This window comes from Athene noctua, chromosome Z (assembly GCF_965140245.1).
Source record: "Athene noctua chromosome Z, bAthNoc1.hap1.1, whole genome shotgun sequence".
NCBI lineage: Eukaryota > Metazoa > Chordata > Aves > Strigiformes > Strigidae > Athene > Athene noctua.
In genome coordinates, this window is record NC_134077.1 from 40,321,394 (window position 1) to 40,337,884 (window position 16,491).

The following is a 16,491-nucleotide window of genomic DNA, read 5'->3' on the forward strand; positions in this document are numbered from 1 at the left end:
ATTTTTTTATGAATACACACATCCAGCTGCTGAACCTTCTCTCTTGTGAAATTAATAAAGCAATTTCGAAAATAAATTTTACATCTATAAAACTCTGGGTTATCTGGATATACTAAGCTGTCCTACTGCCTCTTTTTATTTGTCATTGTCCATATATCATTATACTAAGGTTCGTATTTGTATTAATATAATTTTAAAACCACGGTATTTAGGTAAGCATACATTTAAATAGCAAATTTATTTTCTGTTACTAGGTTTATCAAGAGTTACAAGAAGTTTGGTGGCCCTCTTGAGAGGTAAACTTGTTTGATTATTATTTGTGTAGCAACTTTGAACCATGTTTTCATATAACAATATACTAAGAAACCTTAAGCTGAATAGAAGATGCAGTGTCTAGTCTTTTGTCTTGAATATAATATGACTTCAGCTTAGTATCTTCCCTTTCTTCATGTATGTGTGCAAATAGTCACACAACAAACCTTTCAATTTGCAGGACTACTTACTCTTTATTTTACCTGTTGTCTTGTTTAATCTCCACTGGTGATAATCATTCAGTTGTCTTGTTTGATAGCCTGTTGAAAGCCTATCAATTTATCCACTGTGACTGTCAAAGTTGGTTTTGCATTTTCCTTGTCAATTTTTATTTTTAAGCTTCCTTTATTCCATATTTTAAGAAAACCTTCCCATCCTTATTTTCCTTTAAAATACTTTTAGCCCATATGAACCTATGATTCTTTTTTTATTTTAAAGAAATATACAGTAATTTAACTAAACACTGTAGGGTTAGGGTCATTTACAGTTGTATTGTCCTCTGATACCTGAATCTTTTTTTTTTTTTTTTTTTCCTTGGATCAAAATTGTACACAGCATAGCAAGGCAGGTGACTGATAACTAGAGAAATGATCATGTAAGTTTCAAAGTCTGAAGGAGTCATTCAAAATACTAAAGCTTTAGAGCTATAAAAACCTGTATCTTGTCTTATTACAGGTTAGATGCTGTAGCTAGAGATGCTGAACTAGTTGATAAATCAGAGACAGACCTTAGACGTTTGGGAGAGCTTGTACATAATGGATGCATTAAAGCTTTAAAGGACAATTCATCTGGACAAGAAAGAGCAGGTACAGTGTGTTCAGGGGCTTGGGGGAGCAATCAAAAATGTCAAAAAGCCTGACTTATTCTTGCACTCTGATTATAATGGAAAACAGTTTTGTTGGGGAAGTGTAAACAAAAATATTGTAATGCCAGGGATTTTAAAAAAGGGTTATAGTAAGATAACTCTTTTCCCCTTTTTATGTGTGAATTGTCATTGGAGAATTCAGTATGGTTTTTGTCTTACTGTGAAATTTAAAAGTAATTTGTTATTTTCTGAAAGACCTATGCTAAGATTCTGGAACTTAATTCTAACATTTGGTTAAGAAAAGGTCATTTGGTATAATTGAAAGTTAGCTGCTATAGCATCAGTCTTACTTGTTTTCTTTACATTTTTCTGTATGATGTTCATAAAAGTAAATGTTTTAATAACTTTGTAATTTATTTTAAGGAGGTAGACTTGGGAAAGTTAAAGGTCCAACATTCCGAATCTCTGGAGTGCAGGTGAATGCAAAGCTAGTGATTTCTCATGAAGAAGAGTTGGCACCATTGCACAAATCCATTCCATCAGATCCAGAAGAAAGAAAAAGGTATGGAGTGGGGTTTTTCAAAGGAAATAGTAACGTAGAAAATTTTTATTAAAAAGTTTTATTAGCTTCTTTCAGACAACTTTGACTCAGAGCACACTGTGACAACACTGTCATTCCATTCCCCGTAAGAACTGGCAGCAATAACCTGCTCCACATCTGTTCTTCATTCTTTCTTCCCTTGCCATAGAAGCCAGTACGAGCTTTGGCTTCTGAGTTGTATTCACTGGGGACTGGTTCAGTACTAGTAATAATCAGGACTAGGATTCAGGCTTGCTGAGGGGCTGCTGTATGTGTCATCTCTGACAGATACTTTCCCCTCAAAGCAAAGTGCAGCAGAAGTTGTTTTTCTACCTTCTGAACTTTTTCCCTTGCCACCTTGTGTATCACAATCCCTAAACTATCTACTTAGCAGTTAAACTTGGGTGATGATTTTTGCTTTTATTCGTGGTTTGCAAACTCTGTGATACAGCTAATGGCCACAGACAGATGTCTGTTCTTCGTATTTAGTCTTGATCAGCTTTAAAACACATTTCAGTGCTGAATTCAATAAATAATTTATAGAATTGTTAAGAAAACATAAAGATAAATATTTGGATTGAATTCCTAAATATACCAGCATCTTAGCAGAGAAAATAAATCTAGTTGTATTATTTTTAGTATGTTGCCTTACCCCTTGCTAAGCTTCAGAAGTAAAAATCCCTTACTTGTCTAATTTATTTCTGCTAGATATGTCATCCCATGCCACACCAAGGCTGCTCATTTTGATATAGATTGGGGTAAGGAAGATGATTCCAATCTGTTAATAGGCATCTATGAATATGGTTATGGCAGCTGGGAAATGATAAAAATGGATCCTGATCTCAGTTTGACACAGAAGGTATGCCATCTATAACATTTAATCAAGGACTCTTTTCATCTAGGTAATAATGCTACTAAGAGTTACTGAAAGAACTTATTTTGATTACTGAAATTGCAGAGATGTAGTCAGCTGTAGTTCTTAGTATCCTTCTTGCGTTATATTATTACATTTTAAGGTCTTGTGTGTTTGGTTGAAGTATGTCTTCTTGCAGTCAATTATGTTGCCATATTTCTATGTAGTTCAACTTATATAATCCTGACAGAGCCGGGAGTTCTTTGCATGACCAGTGTAGGAGCTCAGAATTTCTTACATAAACTATCAGAGTGGAAAAATAAATCTGAGGCTGGTTTCTTGAGTTGCTTTTAAACTATGAGGCAATTTCTGAGACTCTGCCTTACCTGCATGATTGGAGAGAAATGAAAACATTTAAGAAATTCTCCATTGCTTCAAACATGCTGGCATATTTTCTAGGTATGGTTGAAGTGGATTGTTTTCCACTTTCTTTTATGCAGCTTTTACTGTTCTGTGTGCTCCAGGCTAGCATCTTCCAAACCCAGTAACATGTCCTCATAGCTGTGATACTACCATTGTTCTCCTCAGATCTTGCCTGATGATCCAGATAAGAAACCCCAGGCAAAGCAGTTACAGACCCGTGCAGACTACCTCATTAAATTACTGAATAAAGACCTTGCAAGAAAGGAAGCACAAAGGCTTGCTGGTGCAGTAAGTAAAATTTGGCATTCTTTAGTGAGATAAACCAGTACTCTTATGGACATGTTAGGTGACCTTTTTCTTCTTTAGTTCTGCACTTCTTCTTTGTATGGTGTTACTAATATTATATGAGACACAACTCAAGAAATTAATTGCAAGTTCCATTTTGTATTATAGTTAAGTTGTATGTATTCTCTACTGTTGCACTATGCTCTGTCTCCAGTCCTGAGAATAGTGGTGGTCATTAGTGGCAATAAATAAAACGAATCCTCTATTTGATGTAAAAAACAATCTTTTTTTGTAACTGGTTCAAGGATGCTTGTCAGTTGATATATTAAGGAGACCAATTTGTATTCAGGGCAATTCAAAGAGGAGGAAAACAAGAACTAAGAAGAATAAGGTTGTAAAGGCTGCAAAAATAAAAGAAGAAATAAAAAGCGATTCTTCACCACAACCCTCAGAAAAATCTGATGAAGATGATGATGAGGATAACAAGGTAAATATCTTCCATATGGTAAAGTTGGTTATTCCATTCTTCCTATTAGTATCAACTTGTATTTTATTTGCTGCCCGACTTAACAAAATTGAAGCACCTGAATGTCATCCTCTTCCTGTGGCCACTACAGTTGATATTACATCAGTACAAGCACATGGATAAACCAATAACTGAGGAATTATGAGTAGTTTCCCACATTGCATTGTAAAAAAATGTTGTGGTCTAATTACAAGTGGCATTGCTCAGTTTCAGCTTTCTTTAAAGACTTCAGCATTCTATCTGCTAGAAATGCATACCTAATACAACATACAATTATGAAACTACTGTTTCTGGCTAATATGTTCTAACTACTGTTAGTGGTTCTTCATGTAAAGTGTTTTATTCAGGCTCAGGAAAAAAACATCAAGCTCAATTAGAAAGAGCAGGATGAATAAATGATATTTCAAGACTTGCATGTGAAAGCTTCTGTTTGTGTCATGACTATCATTTATGCAAAAAATATAACTGACTGTTTAACCCTGTTGTGTTCTGTTACTTCTGATGTGTTCCTTTTGGCCTCTACATTTGATGGTTCTTTTTATTTCTAACATTCATCTCTATTGGTTTCTGCTGTGTGATAAAAATTTAGGTAAAGTTACAGCTAATTTAGGTCAAGTTACAGCTAATTTTATGACTTTGAAAGTAGTCAAAATAAATATGTATGGATCATTAAAATACTTTACTTGATTTAAAATAAACTAAATTGAAGTGTCATGTAAGGATTTTAAACTATTAAAAACCATTGTAATTGTCAATTCTAGAGGAAGAAATACTTACATGAATACATAGTTAAAATTAAGTCAGCCTTAAAAGAACCATGATACATCTATAAAAAATTTTCATTTTTAACTAGAGCATTCCTGTATGTATTTAAATTGTACTGTGAAGTATAAAACATAAAGCCCAAAAAAAAAAAAAAATTGTATGTAGAGTGGCTTATTTTTACAGATACAATAGTCTATCTGGAATGTAAGACTTAAGAACTGTAAGCGTTGTTACAGTTCCCAGTAAATTAATATGGGCAACTAAACCCTAAAACTAAGTAAAATAAGTGTTGAGGCTACTTAAAAAATGAGTGTTACTCTTCATCTCCACTCAAAAGACACTGCCAGACAGTTGATTGACTTGTTATGTTTTGGGAAAGTGCCTAGAATGCTGTCCCCTTTTGTATATTTAAGAATAGATATTAATCACTTTTATACTTTTGGACACAGACTAACAATTGCACTTCTGAAAACTGTACTATATAAAAGAAATGGATTTAACCACCACAGTGGTTGGCTTTAGCTACTTAGCTGCCATACTGTGTACAATATTTAAAACTTACCTGTTTAACCACTAGGAACAGGCAGGAAACCCTTGGAGTCAATGGATTTTTGCTGGGAAGTTTTCATGATACCTAAATTCTGAAGTCCTGGTTGGGCTAATTACTTGATACTTCATCTAAGTACTGTTCAAATCCATGTATTAAGCATTCTTTCATCTGTTTTTCTGCAATGGTTTCTATATACACCTTTCCAGGATGTATTCAAATAAATCAAATATGATGATTCTTTTGTTACTTACTGTGTTTTTCTCTGTCTGAAAGGATTTGAGTTTCCATCTCAAACCTTATAAGTGAATATTATAAAAGACCAGTGGAGTGTTATTTTGTTCACCTTCAAATAATTAAATGGGCCCCTATCTAAGATTTTTTTTTTTAAGCCTAGTAAAAAGAACACCTCTGGAAAAAAGAAAGTCGAGACTCTGTTACCTTCTCCTGTGAATGTTTAATATGGGGTTGATAAAAGCATACCTGGACAAAGCTAACTAAAACAGAAGTCTTCTAATATCCCTGATGAACACTCAGCTTAGTTTTGCCAAGACCTACTTTCTTATAGTTTTAATTTGTCAGAGCCTAACTAACTTTTAGAGGAACAGAATTCCAAGTTAATTCTAAGTTAATTTCTCACCTTACTACCACTGCCAAATCAGTACTTGCTTTGTCATATCAAGGAGGCGAGTAAGTACTTCTCCACCACTTCATTCAGTTGTATTTGATAGGTGTTAAATTTATGTCCCAAAGTAAAAAAATGCACAGATAAAAAGTATCTTTTAATCTGATAGTTACAAAACTTGTATAGATAGGAGCTCAGTTTGATGTGACATATATGCTTGCGTATTGCAGGATGAGATTGTTTCAGTGAAACATCCACATAAAAAGGTTAAAGCAGAAAAAGAAAATGAAGAAAAGCCTGAGCCAGATACTGGTATAAAGAAGGAAGCTGAAGAAAAAAGAGAGACAAAAGAAAAGGAAAATAAGAGGGATATGAAAAGGGAGAAAAAAGAAAAAGATGATAAGAAAGAATTAAAAGATATTAAAGAAAAGAGAGAAAACAAAGTAAAAGAATCCACACAGAAAGAAGTAAAGGAAGAGAAGGTAACTAGGTTTACTTATCTTATACAGCACTAGAAAAGGCCACTAGGTTCATATGAATGATTTTGAGATGAAAAAGTGTTTTGGACCTGATCAGTCGTCATCTCATTGAAGTCTTTTATGCCATTTGAAGTTTTATTTTTACTACCTGAAACCATGAGGATAGGCATATGAAGTGGGAAATTACATCTTCAGTAACACGTATCTTAGTTGGACTGAGTACAAGTGTCTGCAAGAAATTCTTCTGTTCCTTTTCCATTCTCCTTTTCCATCCCACAGAAATAGTAAAACGCTCTGTCATTGAATGTCAGCATAGTTTTTATTATTAGAATGCAGAAGTTACGGGGGGGTTGTAATTTATTATAGGATAATTCTAGAGCCAAAATAAAATTTGCTTAAATATTTTTATATCTTGTTCTTAGGTAAATGAATTCAAATCTGAAAATAAAGAAAAAACTAAAAAACCTCCGTTGTTGGATACTCCAGTTCATATTACTGCAACTAGTGAACCAGTTCCTATATCAGAAGAATCTGAAGAACTGGATCAGAAAACTTTTAGTGTGGTAAGTTCCTTTTTGATAAGAGTGTTTACTTGATCATCTAAATGAGGAGAATTTCTGTTCTTGATTCTGTTATTGGGCACAGGAACACAGATGATCTTTTGCTAGTAAAGTCTCAGACCAATGAATGTTTCTGACACTGTACTGAAGTAATTTTTGTCTCGAGTAGTTTTATTTTGCTGTTTACTCTTTATGCAGGATAGCAGGAAAACTTACCAGTGGTCTGTGTGCCTCATAGATTTAGAATATAGACTTTAAAAATATATCATCAAGAATAACTTCTGTATCCTGCTTCTTAAAGAACAGACATGAATGAACTTCAGCGTAATTTCTGGAGTCTCTGGCTTCATGCCTTTGTGAGATAACAAGACAAATTAAGTTTCAGCACTATCTGAAGTATTGCAGACTTAAATTAGGAGACAGAGGAAGGAACAAATGCTAAAGGCCTTAGAAATAGCTTGCTGGAGTAATGTCTCTGACACCAAAAGAATTTAGTTTAATCACAACTTCTGACTAAGAACATAATCAGTATTTGAGGAAAAAAGGTATGTACACACACTTCATGTAAAGTTTTATAGGTTGGCTGAGTCCTGTGGAAAGCTCTCAGTGACTACTAGAGCAGCTACTCTCCTGTGGGTATTTAGTCATTCAGATTTCAACAGTTGGTTGTTTCAGCCAGTCAGGTTTTATTGTGGCTGTTGTGGGTGCTGGCTGTGGCACACAAATTAGATTCTTTTGAGTATGGCAGTGACTGGTCTATGTATGGCTTTATTCTAAACATTCCAAGTAACCTGCGGTTTCCAGGATAAGCCTTGAGTAATTCAGGTGGGTATGTTTATGTGGCTGAGTGACAGAAAATCACTTGATTTCCATGTACAGTTCCATTTTTCTGTTCACATCTGTATTTAAGCAGTGCACTTTGTAATCTGTCTTCTAAAAGCTACTCTAAGCTGTGGCTAGTGCAATATGTAACGCAGCTGCTTAATTACTTAGTGGCATGATTAGGCAGTGGAACAGCTTCCCTGATTTTTCTGAATTGTCCCTAGATGCCTACATGGTAATGGTGATATTCCATTTCACAAAATACAGAATCATCTAGGTTGGAAAAGACCTTGAAGACCACATAGTCCAAGGATTAATCTAGCATTAGCAATTCTGAACTACATAACCCGACTCTTAAACACCTCCAGGGATGGGGACTCCACCACTTCCTTGGGCAGCTGATTCCACCGTTTAACAATTCCTAATATTCAGTCTAAACCTTTCCGGGCACAACTTGAGACCATTACCTGTTGTCCTATTGCTTGTTACTTGGTTTAAGAGACTCCTGCCCAGCTATCTGCAGCCTCCTGTCAGGTAGCTGTAGAGGACAGTGAGGTCTCCCCTCGGCCTTCTCCTCTCCAGACTGTCAAGATCTCTCTGCAGAGCCTCCCTACCCTTGAGCAGATCAACAGTCCCACCCAACTTGGTGTCATCTGCAAACTTACTGAGGGTACACTCAATCCCCTTGTCTAGATCATCAATAAAGATGTTAAACAGGAGTGGCCACAAAACCGAGCCCTGGGGGACACCACTCGTGACCGGTCGCCAACTGGATTTAACTCTGTTCACCACAACTCTCTGGGCCCAACCATCCGGGCAGTTTTTTACACAGTGAAGTGTGTGCCCACAAGCAGCCAGTTTGACCAGGAGAATGATATGGGAAACACTGTCAAAGGCCTTGCTAAAGTCAAGGTAGACAACAACATCCACAGCCTTCCCTCATCCAATAAGCAGGTTGCCCTGTCATAGAATGAGATCAGTTCTGCCAGGCAGGACCTGCCTTTCACAAACCCATGGTGACTGGGCCTGAGCATCTGGTGGTCCTGCATGTGTTGTGTGATGGTACTCAGGATGAGCTGCTCCATCAGGATTCCCAGGCACCGAAGTCAAGCTGACAGGCCTCTAATTTCCTGGATCATTCTTCCAGCTCTTCTTATAGATGGGCATCACACAGGCCAGTTTCCAGTCTGTCGGGACCTCCCCAGTCAGCCAGGACTGCTGGTAAATGATGGAAAGTGGCTTGGCGAGCACCCCAGCCAGCTCCTTCAGCACCCTTGAGTGTATCCCATCTGGCACCATAAACTTGTGTGTGTCTGTGTGATGCAGCAGGTCACTGACTGTCTCCTGGATTGCAGGGGGGTCGTTCTCCCAGTCTCTGTATTCTGGCTGAGGAGGATGGATTCCCTCAATACAATTAATCTCGTTATTGAAGACTGAGGCAAAGAAGGCACTAAGCACCTCAGCCTTCTCCTCATCACTTGTTACCATGTTTCCTCCTGTATCTAGCAGGGGATGGAGAGTCTCCCTGGTCTTTCTTTTGCTGCTCACATACTTACAGAAACATCTCTTGTTTTTGACTGATGAAGCCAGATTAATTTCTAGCTGGGTTTTAGACTTCTCGATTTCCACCCTGCATAGCCTTACAGCATCTTTGTAGTCATTGTGAGTCACTAGCCCTGTCTTCCAAAGGCTGTAAACTCTCCTTTTCTCCCTGAGTTGTAGCCAAAGCTCCCTGTTCAGCCAGGGTGCTTTTCTCTGGTGCTGGCTTTTCTTACATCACCTGGGGACAGGCTGCTCCTGAGCCATTAAGATTTTCTTCCTAAAGAGTGCCCAGCCTTCCTGGACCCCTATACCATTCAGGATCGTCTCGCAAGGGATCCTGTCAAGCAGGTGCCTTAACAAGACAAAGTCAGCCCTTGGGTAGTCCAGGATTTCATTCCATTCCAAACATTGTTTTGGTTTTCCAACATTTTCCCTGTGTATAGAGAAACATAGTTTTCTCCAGGGTTTTTATTCTGTAATGTGTGTTTATCATTATGCCAAGTTCAGATGCAGCCTAACTAGCATATTTAACTACACTTTCAAATGGAAGTTGCTACTGTGTGTTGTTCAGGTTTAACTAATTTGGCTCTTTGGCAAGCAGAATATGCGTTTCATCTGTTTACCATGCCATTTTAGTTGGATGGTATTCTCAAGCAAGAGTGTGTAATTGAAATCATTCTAACTGGTCTTATCTGGATTTACTATTAAAACAGTTGATTCAAATTGTGAAAATTCAAGAATGCACATATGACATGTATCTTGTGTTGCCATGACTGCTACTGCTAATCTAGTCATACCCAAACTGTAGCTTTACAAGTAACACAAGTACTGGTAGTATCTGCATAGGACAGAGGTTTAAAAACTGCTCAGAGAAGCAGTGCTGATCCTCTGCTGAATGCCAGGTTTAATTGTTGCAGAAAGTAGCTGTTTGAAACATTCTGAGGACGCATCTTTAATTTTGACATTGAGTCTGTAGAGCTTTCAAGGTGCTAAAAAGTGTAAGTCTTGCCCTTTATGCTTGTGCTGAATGTTGCGATTGTAAAACCCAGTTGTAATGAGTACCTTTCCTCATAAAATCCCTGATATTAAACTAGTGCTTTCTTAAATCCTTGATATCTCTATTTTGTCCAATCTGATGCTTTCATGGAGCAGTGAATTTCCAGCTGGGTTTAAAATACAACTTTCTCCGTAGGGAACCTGTAAAACACTTTTAATATCTGTGAGCAAGTCTTGTAACTTTTGGCTTGTAACAATACCATCTTTGTCTATATATATATATCTCTATATATATTTATCTCACAGAAAAGGGTGTGTCATGTTTCAAATTCTGTTTTTTTCTTTGAAATAATACATTCCTTTTTTCCATTTTACAGTGCAAAGAAAGAATGAGACCTGTCAAAGCAGCATTGAAACAGCTGGATCGACCAGAGAAGGGCCTTTCTGAAAGAGAGCAGCTGGAACATACTAGACAGTGTCTAATCAAAATTGGGGATCACATTACTGAATGTCTAAAGGAGTATACAAATCCTGAACAAATTAAACAGTGGAGAAAGTAAGTTGTTCTCCATGGGTTTTTTTGAAAAAGGAAAATCTGTAATTGCTTCTATCAAACAGAATATTTTAAAATTATTTCTCTCACTTTTTATTTTCCCTTTCTTGAGTCTTTCTGCTGTTTTAAATAGGAATCTGAAATAAGATGGTTATAGATGGTTCTTTTAATGGATTTTTTTCATACTGTATAGCAATGCATTTTGTCCAGTAGGTGGAGTCATCCCACTTACAACTGAAAGCCAACACTAAATACTTGTTACTTAGACTGTGTTTAGTGGAGAAGCATTCTTGTCTTTAAGCCTTTGGTTTTTTCAACTTTGAGGTTGGGTGTTTCTTTTTTTTTAAATCCTGCTAAAAATAGACAATTCTAAATTAGTCTGGCACTTGATATGCACTTGATATGATTTTGAGTTGCAAAATTATTTATGCTTTTATAAATATACTCTAAAAAAATTATATATTAACTATGACTTGATAAAGGTATTTATCATAATGTGTACTCAGATACATTTCAAAAATGAAAGATGAATTTGCATCTTTGAGGTGACAATTTAAAAAAATTAAGAAAAAAGAAAAGACCCATATCTTACAGTTTGAAAAATACTGTATTTCTTTAAGTGGAAACTTATAATAAAGCTGCTACTCATATTCTACAATATTATATGTAGATTAATAAAATAAGTATTTCAGCTATCTTTGATAAGGAGTGTAGTTAAGCTTATATAAAGTTATACAGGTGTTGTTAGGCACACCATTGACTGGTTGTCTATTTTTGCAAACCTCTAGACCAAAATCAAAATATTTAAATAATCACAGTGAAGGAGCAGACTGTTGCTTCTTGAGCCTGCACACTTCAGATACTTCTGAACCACTAGTATATCAGTCTCTTCTAAGCATTCTACCTGCAAATTTGACTAAAAGAATTCTAGACTTTAGATCTGTTACCTGTGATCATAAAAGCATACGTTTTCTTCAGGGTTTTGGCATCTTGACAGCAAAAGACTTGATCTTCTTTTATTCATTCGGGCACAGGTTAGGCATAAATTTATTGCCACGCCACTTCAGTTCTCTTTCACAGTTCTCATTAGGTTTCAAAAGCTTTGACCAGGCTTTGGAATTCTGTGGAACAGTTCTCTTACTGATAATTTCATTAAATAAGACTTGTAGGTTAAATGTCTTAACGCTGTAAGAATTTTCAAATTTGGAAGAATTTTTATTTCCTTTACTTAAATTTTTATTTACTGAGTAGTAAATACTCAAAATTCAAACAAACTTTCAGAACACAGACATAAACTGATAGCTACATTTTTAAGTAGTTGCACAAATAATTCTATTAGCAAAATTGTTATTAGTACTACTTTTCCATGCACTTTGCACTCTGAAGTACTTATGATAAATATTACAACGTGACAAATTGTTAAATTAATCTTTCATATATTTGGAATATAGCTAGGTAATGTTTGCTGTGCACCTAGGCAATACTGTGTAAATTTTATAGTGTTTCTGGTTTACTAAAGTACTGTTTAAATATTTCCATTAAACTCATGTTCTGTTGCATAATACAAGAAAAACTTATATAGAATAATTATAATTGATTTTTCTTCCTCCTCAGAAATTTGTGGATTTTTGTCTCTAAGTTTACAGAATTTGATGCCAGAAAGCTGCACAAACTGTATAAACATGCAATCAAAAAACGCCAAGAATCTCAGGTAATATTTTCAGATCCTTTCTAAATACACGAATATCTATTTTAAGTATTATAATCCTTTATTAGATTTAAAGGATTATAAGGAACACAGAAATACAGTTCAAGTAGCATTTGTGTTTGTAGTAAAGTAGTCTCTTTTGTTAGGATATTTTTCTAATTAATTCAGATGAACTTTGGGATTTAGCAATGAGTTTTTGTACTTGTCTCTTTTAGCAACACAATGACCAGAATATTAGCAGCAATGTGAATACACATGTAATTAGAAATCCAGGTAAGAAAGGTTAAGTATGTTCTTGTGTTAGATATATTAGTTTTCGTGCTTATTTAATTTCACATGTCTCTTAGATCTGTCTCCCACACTGCTAAGTATCAGAGATAGGCTGATAAGGAAAACTTCACTTGTTTACTGATGAAATCCATCTGAATGCAGACTGAAGCTGGTACTTACTGCTTTTAGTAGCAAGTTGTTTGACCATGCTTTAAAAAAATTGTGGAAACATTCTTTGTGTTTAATTTTGGGGAGGAAGAGAGGTCTCCTCAAAACCTGTAAATTTCTTGGAAATTTAGTGCCTGATTGTAGCTGTTGTGATGTCACTACTGTGTAAGAAAGCAAGCTATTCCTTGAAGTCATAGTTTATAATTAGATGGGCTGTCTTTTGTTGTTGACAATAACACTGATTTTTTTTTTTCTATGCTCCCACACCTGCTGCCTTCTTATACTTGCTTTTATCTTGTGTTTTGTCGTGGACTTAAGATCAACAGTAATGTATTTCAGGAATACCACTGATAGTTTCATTAACAAGGCGTACCTTTAAAACTTACTCACATGCTAAGGCCATCCCTTCTTAGATAGGAAGTTGCTACCATTCTGTCTTAAAATTTCTCTACCAAAGGCATCTCTATTCACTGCTCATTTGGACCACACTTAGCTTTGTAGACTGAATGGAGAGCTTGAAAAGTTCAGTTTCTGAGTCCTACACATCTACATTCTAGCTTGCTTCCCTCTTCTGAGGTTTCTTTCAGTTCACTTGCATGAGTGCATTTGTCCTTCATCCATTTAGATCTTGTTTCTGTCAAATTATAATGTCACTTTTGTACTGCTTTACATCTGACAGGTAGAAGGGCTGTTTGAATTAGGTGAAGAAAAGACTTTGAGACTTCCTTTTAACCTCTACTTTATTAAACAGATGTGGAAAGACTGAAGGAGAATACAAACTATGATGACAGTAGCAGGGACAGTTACTCTTCTGATAGACATCTATCACAGTACCACGAGCATCATAAGGACAGGCATCAGGGAGATGCTTACAAGAAAAGTGACTCTAGGAAAAGGCCCTATTCAGCCTTCAGCAATGGAAAAGATCACAGAGACTGGGATCACTACAAACAAGATAGTAGGTGAGTCTCTTCGGTAATTTAAAAAATCTGTTTGGAACTTCCTTCCTGTTTCCGTAGTATGCTTGTAGCAAGCACCAAAAAAATATTTTTTGAGTAATGCAAAATTGCAACAATAATATCTCTCTAATGCAGTTCTGATGATTTGACATAATTGTGGCTCTTAAAGTGTGTTCAGTAACACTAATACAAATAATTTATATTTTTTTTTAGATACTACAGTGATAGTAAACATAGAAAGTTAGATGACTACAGGAGCAGAGACCACAGGTCAAACCTGGAAGCAAGTTTAAAAGACAGCCGGGCTCATTCAGATCACCGTTCCCATTCAGACCACAGGATACATTCAGATCACCGTTCCACTTCAGAGTACAGCCATCATAAATCTTCTAGAGATTATAGGTACCACTCAGACTGGCAAATGGACCACAGAGCTTCAGGAAGTGGCCCAAGGTCACCATTAGATCAGAGGTCTCCATATGGTTCAAGATCTCCCCTAGGACACAGATCTCCATTTGAACACTCATCAGATCACAAAAGTACACCTGAACATACATGGAGTATCCGGAAAACATAACAAAGACTGACGTTTTCTGGACCGTCTTTTAGCCATATACAGTAATCTAACACAGTAATTGCCTTACATGACTTGAAAGATATGGACTGGATATTCTATCAGTAGCAGTATTGTTACGTCTTTCCAGGATGCAAGGTCTGTTATCCCAACAGAAGAAAAATATTTTTGTATTTAAAGTTTATGCTGCACTGTGCTGCAAATGCTGTGGCACTCTTTTTTTAAGAAATGGAACATGTTTACTTTTACAGGGACCTCAACACTGCCCCTTTCAGACTGGATCTTACTATAAAACTCTTCATGTCAAAGTGGTTTTAGGCTGAACATATTTTAAATTATGTTTGTAAATGAACTTTTAAAACACTGATCTGTGCTCATATTTCAGGAAGGAATGAGGAGTTTATTTTCTTTTGTTTCTTAGTAAAGAACTCTCAAGGACTTTGTTCACTTTCCAAAGCTACTTGTTTACATTGTACACTGCGACCACCTTGCCGCTTTTCATCACAAGCTTGAATATTTAAATTCTGTACTTATAACTGTAAAATAGCCATGATTTCTTCAGTTTGTTATCAGTTATAATGCCTTTTTATGAAACAAACAAAAAATTAAAACACACAAACAAATGGCTGTAAATTATTGTAAATTAATTAAATGAGCTTTTTTCCCCTCTCAGGCTTTTTTTGACTGTTCCTTTCCTCACCAACTCAGGCCTTCTTGTCAGAAGTATGAAACAAAATCAGTGTATTTATATGTTGTAATAAAATATGTTGATGGAATCACTGTTCAGAATGTAAAAATGGGGAAAGGGAACATTTTATTTCCATTCAGTGCTCCATTTTTATTGGATACTTTAGATACAAGGGGGTTTTTTTTGGTTGGGTTTGTTTTTTTTGGTTTGTGGTTGGGTTGGGTTTGGTTTTTTTCTATTAAACTTTCAGTGTTGTGATTGTAATGAAATGGTAAATGTCCAGCTAAACTGTGCTCTTGAAAGCTTTTCAGGTGCATTGGTTTTAAAGTGTTAAATATCTGAACACCTCAAAATCCAAATCAGCCAAAATTTATTGTAAATCCACTTGTGTTCACTTTTCAACATGGGCAATAATGTAAAATGTGCTATGCAGCCAGTTAATATTTTAGCAGATTTGAATTACTTTATTGACAGAATTGTTACAATGCACACTGATTGTACATAGATAGCTTATATCTGACAGATTAAATTTAAACTGAAAGGATATGTGGGCTCTTGTAGTTTTCTGCTGTGTTTTTCTCTACAGTGTTACTTTTTATCAGGTTTATTCATAAAAACATTAAACTCTCAGGTACTAAATCTTAATACACAATGTGGTCATTGGGGAAGATACCAAGCCTGGCATCATGTGATTGGAGCTACATCTGTCACTTCAATTTTTCATTGCTCTTGCAACATTGAGCATTTTTTTCCAATTAAACAGGTTTTTATGAAAGTATAAAAATACAGAACCAAAATCTGTTCACAGATGATGTTAGGATCTCACTGTAGGCAAAGTTGCTGCGTATTAAGCTTTTTTAAATGTAGCTGAGACTCAATGCTGCTTCATTTCTTAACTCTTCTCAGGATCTGGAGGATTTTGAGTTGTTCTGGAGGATTTTTATCTTATTGCTGAAGTGGTTTTTAGGCAGTGGAGTGGTGTCTAAGGTGTGCATGTGTGCCATGTGTCTTTCACTTCCAATAGTGAATATCTAGAAATTGGAGCATCTTCAACTACTGACTGATTCTTGCTGCTTGGGTAGTGCATAGATCCATCCACAGAGCAGTCCCACTAATCCTGGTTCATCGTTGTAGCTATCTTACTGCACTGTGGCGGAGTATGTCTAATGTGACATGGTTAGTCTGTATCTGTTTTCATTAAAGGTATCTCAGGTTCCTCTGAAATAAGCAAGAAAGATACTTATTTGATGGGCTTGATGATTAGGATTCTTTGGCAGTTAGTCTATTTGGGCTGTGTCAACTTTTTTTCAGTCTTATTTACAGATTTACAAATCACATTTACAACAGTTTAAGTTTTTCCCCTCTGGTTTCAATTAAGTCTTAAGTACAAAGTTTGATGGTGGAGACAGCCTCCACTGCTTATGAGGCTGACTGTTACCATGTATCTATTT

At 35.9% G+C, this 16,491-nt stretch overlaps 1 protein-coding gene across 2 annotated transcripts in view; it reads left to right on the plus strand.

The window, feature by feature from the left end:
- Nucleotides 1–16,110, plus strand: part of CHD1 (chromodomain helicase DNA binding protein 1) — a 56,795-nt gene extending 40,685 nt beyond the window's left edge. The window contains exons 25-37 of one of the 2 annotated variants that reach the window (XM_074931187.1): nucleotides 255–296; nucleotides 988–1,118; nucleotides 1,541–1,679; nucleotides 2,406–2,556; nucleotides 3,139–3,261; nucleotides 3,608–3,745; nucleotides 5,952–6,203; nucleotides 6,623–6,763; nucleotides 10,498–10,676; nucleotides 12,288–12,384; nucleotides 12,597–12,654; nucleotides 13,571–13,781; nucleotides 13,992–16,110. In XM_074931187.1, the coding sequence (XP_074787288.1) occupies nucleotides 255–296; nucleotides 988–1,118; nucleotides 1,541–1,679; nucleotides 2,406–2,556; nucleotides 3,139–3,261; nucleotides 3,608–3,745; nucleotides 5,952–6,203; nucleotides 6,623–6,763; nucleotides 10,498–10,676; nucleotides 12,288–12,384; nucleotides 12,597–12,654; nucleotides 13,571–13,781; nucleotides 13,992–14,355 (2,026 nt within the window). In that variant the 3' untranslated portion in view covers nucleotides 14,356–16,110. The remainder of the gene's footprint in view (nucleotides 1–254; nucleotides 297–987; nucleotides 1,119–1,540; nucleotides 1,680–2,405; nucleotides 2,557–3,138; nucleotides 3,262–3,607; nucleotides 3,746–5,951; nucleotides 6,204–6,622; nucleotides 6,764–10,497; nucleotides 10,677–12,287; nucleotides 12,385–12,596; nucleotides 12,655–13,570; nucleotides 13,782–13,991) is intronic. The other variant, XM_074931188.1, reaches the window with a different exon arrangement.
- The last annotated feature ends 381 nt before the right edge of the window (nucleotides 16,111–16,491 follow it).